The 12,359-nt window shown below is 38.4% G+C and overlaps 1 protein-coding gene across 1 annotated transcript in view; it reads right to left on the bottom strand.

Annotated features, from left to right (window-relative positions):
• LOC139710989 (uncharacterized) overlaps positions 1-6,998 on the bottom strand; it is a 48,960-nt gene extending 41,962 nt beyond the window's left edge. The window contains exon 1 of the mRNA XM_071622904.1: positions 6,792-6,998. Within this exon, the coding sequence (XP_071479005.1) occupies positions 6,792-6,944 (153 nt within the window). The 5' untranslated portion in view covers positions 6,945-6,998. The remainder of the gene's footprint in view (positions 1-6,791) is intronic.
• Between the last annotated feature and the right edge of the window lie 5,361 nt (positions 6,999-12,359).

Here is a 12,359-nt window from a genome sequence, read left to right as displayed (position 1 = left end):
ATGATACACTGACATGACTCGGCATACAGTGTAGCTGGATGCCTCTGACAGTGAGTCCTGACATCAGGGTATACGCTTGACAAGACTTCTTGTGCTGAAAGTCTCCTCCCTTCTTTCACCTTATCTCATGTACAAGAACTACATGTGTACATGGAGACTGTGCTAACTGATCACTTTATAAGGTTTGCTACAGATACTCATTCTCAAATGTTAAAAATCATACTGAATTCTGAGATATCAATTTGTATATTTTCTTGCTAAAAAGTCTCATGGTTTCATACAAAATCTAAGTATAGTGATGAGGGATTATTGAATGGGTGTGATGCAGCATAAATTGAACAAAGGTTACAAAGAAGAGAAAGGACATAAAATTTCTTTAAAAGGAAAAGAGAGCACTGCTACTGACAGAGAGAAATGAACAGGATAATTTTTGTGAGGAAAGATCATTAAGAGAAGGATCATACACAATGTGATAGAAGTCATTACTTGACATGGGATGCCCACTGAATGTGACACCTTTGATCTTTCTGTATGCTAAAGGCTTTATTATCACCACGTCGATAGTCAGACCTTTCATTGAACATGTCGTTTTCATCCTCAAGTCCTTTATCTTTAATGGTAAGTGTATGACTATTGTGTACCTTCTTTCATTTGTTTCTTAGATCTTTCCTCCACAGAGACATGTATATTTTGATTTTCATGCCCATTTGATACAGAGCATCTGCTACCCTTTGAAATTTGTTCTTTAATCCTTTCTTTTTAAAAGGAATAAAGACAAAAACACCATTTGTGATGAACATTTACCCAGTCAGTAATTGTGATACGGCTCTAAAATGTAACATTTAGGCCTATACTTTCCAATCCTAAGAAGATTTTAGATATTAAAGTCAATGGGCTTCTGCTTCTACCTTTACTCTTCATGTTACCATATGCCGTACAATCCAGTTTCCTGTCATACAAGTGCCATTACAGTGTATTTCATAATATGCTTTCAGGCAGTCAAAATACAACTTACTGCAAAAAAGAAGATGCACACTTCTTGTGAGTAAATATATGGCAACACTCAGGATGAGAAAATAGACAAAGTCAAAGAAGAAAGACAGAGACAGGAAACTTGTAGGAAAATTATAGGCCAAGTCATGATTGTGTTTCTGAAGACGTCATTTGGACATTTTGTGTGGTCAGAAGTAAATACTAACATTATTTTTAAACAGGTTGATTAATCTAACTCTAACACAGTGAGCTGCAGATGGATAAAAGAGGCCCTCTGACCTTTCTATGAACTAACAGAATTTGGTGGTCTCACTCTAATGGTTCAAAAAGTTGTAGTTTGTTAAAGTTATTTTGCTGTTTTCTATTTCCTTATAGTTTAGTTCATTTTATTTTGGTGGGCTTAAGTAGGACTTACACTGTAAGGGAATTATCAAATTATGCACGACATGATATACCAGGGGGCAACTTCAGCTATTAGTAAAATGTCACAAGTTTTTAGTGATTAATATATGCCACAACATATAGATAATAATGATTAAGCACTAGTGCAGTACCATAACCATATAAGAAAATTTTCTTTCCTATTTATGATTGAAATGTAATTTGTTATATTTGTCATTGAACCACAACTGCATCTTTTCACTTAACAAATTAAAAGTTTCAAGCATCTTTAGTGTTCATCCTTAATATTAAACATTGTGTTCAATGATGGGGCTGCACACTGTGATCTTGCACTGTAAATTGGCACTTTATGATTTAGATTTAAATTCAGTGTCAATCCGGACAGTTTTTTATTATTTTCTTATGCATGTGCACATAATATTTATGTAGAATACTTGTAAGTAATTCACACATATTGTCAATTATTGGCATATTTAGAAAGAAATAAACAGACAAATCTGTCTTGCATGATATCAACAAAAGAAATACAAGAAAATTTGAGTATTGTTGACTGGATTTATAGAATTGTACTTGTGTAGGGCTATTCTAGCGTAATTCCGTTACCATGTGTCTTAGATGTCATTTACCTGCAGAGTGTGAAATTCTTAACTTGAAAGTAGACAAATTTTGATGGATGTGGTACTTACAAGTTACGAGATCTTGACTGACATAGTTACAACTTCAAATCACAGTCGTTAGCATGAACATTTTATGTTTTTTGACAATAAAAACTCATTTGGCACCTATACACTTGTAGCAGTTCAAGGTCAAAGGCTAGAGAATACTTATTTAGTGGTTATATTATAGCTAAAGGCATAAACAATCTTTATCAAGACATTTCAGAATACATGAGTACCAAGAATGTGTATTTTTTCCAGTGTATTTCAGAAGGAGTAATTCCGTTACCATTTGTGTAATTCCGTTACCACTGACTTTACAGGGAAAAAGCGTGCTGCTTGGAAAATGTGATGAAATATTTGAAAAACAATACAATCGAATTGAAGTCGACACAATCAAAGATGAAATCAGACAACAACCTACAGTGTATGTGTCATAGATTTCAGAGAAACAACTCCCAAAGTCAGAGTTGAAGTTGTGACTAAATTCTCTGGTAATTCCGTTACCATCGCACATAGACCTCCTTTGTCACCAACCAAGTGAGAACATTTAACAAATTTGTATTTGGGGTGACAGTGTGAGTACCTCTGCATCTTTTAAATGTATCAAGAGAAGGCAAAGTAATCAATCCTGTAAACAGGGTGAAAGAATATGAGCCAAAATTCTCTGATTTGTAATTCCGTTACCGCGGAATTGCCCAACAGTCTCAAAAGGTTTGCACAACTTGTAATTTACACAGACCATGTGATATAGACTGTGCATCCGAAACGTATTTTTACATTTGCCACACAAATATTCTTTTTCTTTAGTCCAGCAGACCTCTCTCCATATCTTCACTTTGGTCTCTGAGTAAATCTATGTACCTGTAAGCCCAAGAGCTGTACAATAAACAAGCATGAAAATGTACTCTATGATAATAAAAAAATGGGAGTTTTTCAAAGATTTCCACACCATTGCTCAACTCCTTCTTCTTCTCTTTTTAATGGGCTGTCATCTTGTTTTTCAACTCCACTAAAAGTAGTAACTAAACCAGACTTATCAAATAATCCTGCTTGAAAACACAAACCATTGTAGATCATCTAATTGTTTCAGTTCTTTACAATCAGAGCAGATTGCAAATGTTTAGACCTGTGTCTTCAAAAGGCAACCTTGTTTGATAGGTCACAATGTCCATCATGGATGTTTTTCTTCAGACAAGTCTGCTGCATTTCACTGCCTACCCTGGTATTCCTATCTGTACAGAAGTTGAAAAACAATGCTGTAATTAGACTAAAAATGGTTCATAAACAGATATTACTCAACTCCTGGGTTATTTCTAGATGATGCCAAACAGTGACAGCTTTTCCAAGAAATAACACATACTGATATGCTCAACGCAACCAGAAAATTTGACACAGAACTGGACTGACTGAGGAATAATTCGGAAATGCTGCCATAAAGCATCACAGATCGAATGTAGGTATGTTCACAAATCACACTGCTGCACATTACTATGGATGATTCAGCTTACTTGAAGAGCTGACAGGCTTGCTATGATCTTTAACACTTTTCATTGTGCATTTGAAGTGAAATCAATCAGAAAGAGCAATAATTTTACCAGTGGTAATAAAACTGTAATTATGACAAAAGTCAAACAGATTTCACTTCCAATGTGAAAATAGTGTTTCCAGAGACAGGTAAAACTGTACATGAAGCCATACTTCAGAGTCTGGAATTTCGTGTGAACATCAATAATTTACTGTGTAGACGTGGAAGACGCAGCAATATAAAACTGATGGAGGATTACCAGGGCTGCCAACTTTCACTTATTGAGAGTGAGACTCACTCATTTTGGTCCTTTCTCACTCTAAAACGTTATTTTATTTGCATGCATTTCTATTGATCTCACTCATTTTGACTCCTAAATTATAGCATTGGCCTATGGGAGTCTCACTCTCAACTAGTTTCCAATGTTGGCAGCCCTGGATTACCATGGTATCTAATAATCTTACATAAAGGCTAGAGTCAATACATACCCTGTTTGAGGAGCAGACACATGTAACCAACAAATGAAAAGATCCACCTTCCCCAAACATCATGTTTTCAATTTTGCATTTCCATCCCCTCGCAACATGATTGCTTGAGGTGGTGTGCACACAAATGTACTCTGTGTGTGTGTCAGCAGCATCACACACGGATACTAGCATTTACCTTAATGGATTTTTATATCAATGCCACGACTAATGCTTTATATCATACTATACCCAGTTTCATTAAAAGATTACAATGGTGTACATTACAGTAATTGCAATTATCATATCAACTGAATTTACAATAATTGCAGTTTGTCAAGTCTATTAGGGCAATCAAAATGCCCACCACTACTACAACTGTACGTTGTTGTCTAACCGACTGGTCTGGTGATCTACAGTGTAGCATTCATTGTAAATTACACATTATAGCCTGCTGTATTGATGCTTTACAAATTAAGGTCCTGCTGGACTCATTAAATTTCAAATTTGATGATATTGATAATTTGCTTTTAATAGCCCCTTCCTTTTTCATTAGACCTTCATATAAGAACAGTTTGCAGGCCTGTACATTGTATTCATGACAGCTTGTGTCATGTTGCATACATTTCTGTAAAGATAAGAACATGAAATCTACATTACATACCCTCATGCTGATGCACTGTTTTGTCAAGTGAAAGGCACAGTTGTTTTTATCAGCAACTGAACTGCCCGAAATCACTCATCCACTTTTTTTTTTCTTTTTTTTTTTTTTTTGGGGGGGGGGGGGGAGGGTATCCTTAATAGTAATACCAATTTTTTGTTTTCATATCTGGCTAGATATATAATTACGTCATTTGAAAGAGGTCAAAGGTCAACAAAAGTATGTCAGAATTCTGTGACACACCATTCTCTTGGTAAAGTCTAAATACTGTAAACGTGGAAATTTTCGCGGTACATTAATTTTCGCGGATTTCGCGCTACGTTCGGCTAGCGCGAATTCAAAAACGCGCGAATATATCTTCACAATATTCTATGCACATTTTGAACGGGATGAATTGTGTGCGCTTCATCGATGATACTGCTACGTAGTACAATGTACAGGCATGTTTACGCTACTAGTACTGTGCGAAGAGACGATAGATTGCTGTGTACTGTAGCATGCATGTGTGCACCGCACGCACCGATGCTACATTCCCCCGTGACTACGGTACTACAGTCACAGCTGTACTACGTATTTGAGTGCTTGTACTAGCAGTCGAGCCGCTTGCTACGTCGCTTGTCGTACGCTGGCATAGCAAGCTATGTAGCAGAGGCTTTGGATGAAAGCAGTGAATGTGTACTACAGTAAAGTAACCTGCTGCGGAGCGCGAATTTAAGAACCCGCGAATATGTTTTCGAGCCGCTCAGCGCGAAAAATTAATCGCGCGAAAATATTGACGTTTACAGTAGGCTTTCAAATAAGTATAATTTGATACTGTATATCAATAAACATGCAGTGAGCTGTTTTAAATGAATTAGAAAGTTTTAAAAATGAGATCAATATTGCTGTACCTTCTAAGAAACCATAGGCCATTATGTACAGAATTTTCAGTTGCTAAAGGGTTGAATATGGGAAATGGATCAAATATGACTATCACTCCAAAATGAGTGACATATGAATGTTCAGTATGTCCCCCCGAAAAAATACAATCGGATTTTCGCAATGATAACACCCAATATGATTAAACTGTCTAAATGCTACTTCAGGGTCTTAAAATATTGGTTCTATAGCTCTTTTTTGCAGAAGACCCCATTTCTCTTTGACCACTTACGCAAATCGAATGGGGTTTTCTGTAAGATGTGGGCAATGAGTTATACTGTAGGTTCATACAATTTTGTACCCTGAAATTGTATTTGGATTGATTCACTGTTTTTAAAGTTATCGTTGTGGAGGTTACCATTGTAATTTTTTGGGGGGACATACGGTATATCTCCATACAATGTACACTGTACATACAATGCACATGTACAGTATAAGGGATATCATCACAGTTACAATGAATCTCAGCAGTGATACGTACACGTATGTTATACTGTACACCTGAATCAGAGTTTCATGTTTGTTTACCCCCCAAAGCATAGTATATTATGCAAACTAAAAGAATACAGAGAGAAATATTGCTATTTAAAGACTTCTAAGCTTTATTCAGACAGTGAAGGAGACTAACAACATACAAACAACCAAACAAAGCAAACTTCAAATTTATGGAATATTTTTAATGCAGACTTTTGAGATCAGGATAGGCCTATATGGAAAGATGCCGAAGAATATATATGTGTTTATAGTGCTCAATCATATAAAGGGAAGTATTTTCTCTGGTTTGGCATAAAGTGGCATACTTTCCATGATGAAAAATGGCACACACTTTGTACAAAGAGCACTGACCTGTAGCATCTTTTAAAAATGTTTCACATAATTTCTTTTCCTCTCAATAATCTTGAAGGCAACGCTGAACATCGTATATCTGCAAAGATGCAGAAATCTGAGACACATGCAGTGTAGCTACCACAAATGTATTGACTTCAGCAATTTTTACTTTCACCTAAAACACATACACCTTGTATTTGCAATGTACATATATTGTATCACACATAGAGTTGTACGAGCAAGAGCTACAAGTACATTATATATATATCATTAGTGATCTAAAATGGTGTACGTTAGCAAAATATACTATAATACTGGGTGATAAATGAGCTCACACTTACTCTCAGTTGATCCCTGAGCTGACTGGCAGACATCAGTTCAAAACTTGTGTCTAGGTTGGAGCCGAATCCAATGCTTGAATCGACTTCATAGTTGCCTGGCGAAGAGGTCATGTTATTGTGCACAGATCCAGAATCACGTATCCTTACGTCCATACTTGTGAGTGCGTCCCTTTAAGAGCAAAAATGCCCGTCTTCCTTAGAGTTGAACATTTCTCATTGTTTTGCACATTTACAGCATCCTTGTCTGTGGAATGTAAGTTAAAAACAGAAATCATAAAAGAGACAAAGAAAGAAATAGAGTTGCACCTCACTTCAGCTTTGAGAGCATCTCAACTCGGGCAATTTTGACCGCCTGACCAATAACCCTACTGTACCACTCACCAGACTGGGCTATACTTCCTGGATGTCCCTAGTTGACACTTATTCTTCAGTCTAAAGTCTCCTTTCGAAGGAAAAGAACACTTAACACTGTAAAAGTAATAGATGCTTGTTAAATATTGATAGTGATCAAAGCATTGTTACATCATTCTTGATTTACATTGCAATGGTGCAATGATAATAATAATGATAATAATAATAATAATAATAATAATAATAATAATAATAATAATAATAATAATAATAATTGCAACAATAATAATAATAATAATTCAGTAATCACTACAAATAATTCATACAACTAGCAAGAGTGCAGACCCTGGCAAGCAGCTCATTTCCACTACCATCTTGTTCTTCCATATTGTTCCAAATCACTAATTTCCTACCACACATACAGCGTGTATCATGCTGAAAATCGCTCGATTTCCCAATATACTGTGAAAGCCTTTTGTTATGTCATCAATGAACAGAACTACGCGTTGCACTTTGCCCTAGCAGAAACTAGAGCACGCACTTACAAGTGCGTGTATGAAAATCTAACAAATGCACAGCTCAAACTCCCCAGTTCGTTGACCCTATACCTACTTGTACAAGAAAATCGAAAATCCTCAAAAAAAATTCACAAAAATTCCCAGATCACTACCAAAATTTAATCATCTGTGTCTTGTGTCATTCTCAAACTTTCCTGTAAGTTTCATCTAAATCCATTTACAACTTTTTGAGTTATTTTGCACATGGACATACAAACAAACACAGATGAAATATGTATAGCCTCCTCCCTTGGCGGAGGTAAATGTCCAGGGCTCAACATTAGCATTGGCCAAGTGCAGTGGCTCAGCCCAGGGCCACAAAAAAATTTATATCATGCCACCAAATTTCCAAAAAGGTTATCATTGTCAATGGGAAATGCATGTTGAAGCAAAATCAGCCCATCCTCAATGGGTTTTAAAAGAGTTAAAGGCCACTTCCATGGCATAATTAAATTATTCAAGAAAGTCACCAGATGAAAAAAATGAACTCCAGCAGTGAATAACACTAGTTACTAGAGTGCAGTACACATAACTGTTAGGCCCAGATCTACAGCACAAGCGTGCCTGGCCCTGTGCATGGCTTTTTTTAGTTTTACAACATCATGAATGTTATTAAGAATATTTCGGGACTAGGGCCCTCCTGACGTAATTTATGATAGGCGGAAGTACCAGCAGACTATCAAGGTACAGTTAAGCCGCCGCACACTAAGCGATCAGACTGGTACGACCTTAAAACCGGAAGTGTGATGTCACCAGCCTTGCCAGTTTGCAGCCGTGCGACTGGGTCTAATAGTGCCAGTCATATAGATTTGACATGTTGAATTTCCATGACCGGTCATGGGCTTTCAGCCAATCACAGTACATCATTATGCGAAGAGCATAGAAGCGCAAGCAATGCGCGCGCTTCTACACTCATTGGTAAAATGTACTGAAGCCAGAACGGTCGCAAGCCTAATGTTAATTAGTTGTGAAGTCTGATCGTATAGTGTGCATTGCCAGGTCGTACGACCAGGGCCCCATTTCATAAAGAGTTTATTTGATGACAACTCTTTGCTGGAATGGCTATTGTCATGGTAACGACAAGAATACAGCTTCCTGATTGGCTGTTTGCCGTGGAAAGTTGTCATTCCAGCAAGAGTTGTCATCCTAACATCTTTTATGAAATGGGGCCCAGGTCTCAGAGTCATGGTCCTAAGTTCAGGTCATATTCTAGTCGTGAGTCGTACAACTGGAGAATGTGCAGCCGGCTTTTTAGTCACCTGTGTGCTGGTCTATACAATACTAATAGACCTCTTCATATAATGCCTAAATAGATCCTTGTCATTTGATTGGTTGTTTGACATTGATCATTCGTCCCATTCACTATGACGTCATCATCCTTGCAGTTGTGGCTCCATTTACCGTGCAATTTTGGATTCATACGATTTGCTCTATTGCACGTATGCCGAAAGCCCGGCACACTACGCATGTAAAAAACACTTGCGTTTACAGTGCCAGTGGTGTATGCAACAGTGTGCTAGTAAAGCAAAGCGCTCAGTGAGCACTCTCTCGATCTCAGAATAGTCAGATTCTCTCGTTTCTGAATAAAACATCAAATGACAAGGATCTATTTTAGGCATGATATAAAACAAATAATACTTGCTTTTCATTCGTGCAATGGACAAAATATTTCATTTGGTGAAAGATGAAATCTTTAATCCATTCAACTTGGCTGTGCCTCGCTGTGAGTGGATCATTTCATCTTTCACCTCATCTTATCAGTGTCATGAAATATTCTGTCCATCGCACTCATATAACCTAAACATTCATTATTTGTAAAATATAGTCAACTGCAGTCGAATGAATGTAACGTAACAAAAATTGTTTGAACTGATACAAGTCTATGCATGTATGTAACTAACCCCGGGACGCTCCGTATACACAGTTACACACTGTGGGAGCGTCCTGAGTCAATAGAGTGCTATATCGGTAAGCTTGAAAAACATACACAGTCTGTCACAGATTTTCGCACCTCCGTAAGTTTCGAATATCACGAGGAAAAAACGTACTTTTATAGTATACATAAGATTCTTATCTAATTAATACCCTTCGTTCACCTTGTTCTTGTTCACACTGGTCCAATGATCTTGAAAAAACGTTTTTTTCACGGCCATATACGGGTCCGTAGTCCTAGCTCCCCATCCCATTCACCATTTTCGAAATCAGTATGCAGTACACTGCGCACGTAAATATTCATGTGCTGGCGGAGTCGCAATGCGTTTAGCCTTCTGACAAGGCCTGCGCGCGCGCACCCACCCAGAAAGCAACGCAATATACAGCGAGAGGGTTTGCCAACAGTATGATAAAGCCTTGCCACAAAGCTATACGACTTGACGTCCAGCGCATGCGCACAAATCTCAATTCCATTGACCGTATAAGCTGTAGTTCTCCCGAGTTCCTCTCGACCGAGTCGCATTTAACTCATCAAACCGAGCAGAAAGGGACTATTGCCAGAACCAAAAGTTGAACGCAGTCAGTCTTCAACATTACATCTTCACCTGTAAGTCTTCATATTGCAGAATTTCTGCGATTTCATATTGATTTTTAGGCGCTACACTTCGCCTGTCATGATCATGTCTGCTACAATGCGCAGCCCCAACACTGCGTGTTGGGGCTGGTCGCAGTTAGTATGTAACGAGCTAGGCCTAAAGGTCAACTGTAACAACCCTGCCAGACTGCTGGTGGTGCTCTACCACAGAAGGCCTACAGCACTAACGACTTTATACTAGTACGTTTAGGCTCGCTGGCACAGAAAACCTACATTTGTACGTAAAAACAAGTCGCAACCTACTGCCAGGCCAGCTGCAGCTGCATCGCCGGACGGACTCTACACGCACACGTCCCAGCGTTGCAGGGCTCAAACCGATCAAGAGCTACTGAATACCTGGCGCCTGGCCGCTGCTATATTATGCAGCAGCGTAACACTACTATCTACAGTACAGTAGGGGATCGGGGTTGACTGAATGATGTGACTGTAAAACCTCGCTTATTTGCTAGATACGTCACATATATTCCCAAATGTAATTCATCTGAGATGTACATAACACCATAACGTATCAAATACTGAGAAGAATTTATATCAGTGGTAATTATACTTACTCGGAAATGAAATCAGTAATATCTTCGTGTGGGAACTAGGGACGCCATCGCCATGTCAGTTGTAAACTACGAAGATTTGGAATATTCTATTATAGACACGGGGGTGCTTGATTCACAATAACAGTGCCTGTTACGCCTCACTAGTCCTATTCTTCATGCACTCTTCTCTTCCTGAACGAATGGTGTCAAGTATCGGCCCAAATAATCATATAAAAATTAGTGAGAGATGATAGTATCACCTTCATGGTCAGCAGTTTCTTAAAATTTACGAAACATGCTTCGTTTGTGTTGAAATAGAAACGTAAGGTCCCTCTTCCCCGTGGATTGTATTCACCCACATTTGAGTAATCAAGCGTGCCTAGCTGAAGAGCTAGATCTTGAGCGAAATGGATAACGTCGAGTACATTTGTGTTTTTATCGTCTCTTTAGCGAATAAAGCAGGGAGCTCCACCTCCCTGAATAAAGCAAGCGCGTGTGTGTTTGTGTGTGTGCGTAGAAGCGATGCGAAACAATAAAACTAATCGATATTTAGTTACTGTGAGAATAAACTGTTTTACGTACCAAGTAGCCCGTACCCCACGTTTTGCGTCATCTTGATCAATGGACAACTTTCAAGGCGTGTTTTTTCGAGCAATAACAGATTTTGTGGAGAAACAATGTATATCTTTGTACAGTACTAAAAATTGATCTGGTACAATTTGATTTTCCGGAAAGCGAGCTATATCCGGGGTGTGGGGCTGTTTTAATTCGTGTACGGGTTTTTTGTTTTATGTTTGTTTGTTTGTTTGTTTGTTTGTTTGTTTGTTTGTCTGTCTGTCTGTCTGTTTGTTTGATAGTTCTTGTTTCCTGCATGCTAAACTACATCGACATATATATGTCGTGAGACTCCACAGGAGCTAATATTGATTGGACAAGTCAATACGCGTCGAATGATTGAAAAAGACAAAATAGCTACTATAGTGCCCTTGAAATATTGCTACTATAAATCTAACATGGCGTCACATGCATGGCCAGCGGAACCGGGTGGGGGGGGGGGGGGGGGGGCCTCGGGTCCCCCACTTTTTTGCACCATGCAAAGGAATCAAGGTGTCACCACTTTGGCCTACCCTGGAAGTGGCACTAGAAAGAAATAGATAGAGATCTTGAAGTGTGAGCGCGGTAAGGTTATGTTTTTGCGCTTAAGACCTTTTTTTTTCTTTTTTTTTTTTTGCTTGTCAGCTGAAGAAACCGGGAAGTGGAACCAGAAGTTGCGCTGAAGCCCCCCCCCCCCCTTTTTTTTTTTTTTGCTTGTTAGCTCATGAAACCCGGAAGTGCCTCCCCCCCCCACTTTTGAAAACGCTCCGTCGGCCCTGATGTGATGGATATCTTCTTCCTGTTCAGTATAAGTCCATCTTTAGTGTATCGTCATACTGTTATAAGTTACCTATTGCAGATTTCAGCCTTTGCATAATTCCAAAAATTTCAGAGGTATACTGACCGGCTAGGTTATCCTCACATATTAACCCCTTAATTATAGTTATGA

This window comes from Diadema antillarum, unplaced genomic scaffold, assembly GCF_040938485.1.
Source record: "Diadema antillarum isolate AM-2024a unplaced genomic scaffold, OU_Dant_1.0 seq00001597_RagTag, whole genome shotgun sequence".
Lineage (NCBI taxonomy): Eukaryota > Metazoa > Echinodermata > Echinoidea > Diadematoida > Diadematidae > Diadema > Diadema antillarum.
Note: the sequence above shows the minus strand (reverse complement) of the source record. Positions and strands in the feature narration are given on the sequence as shown.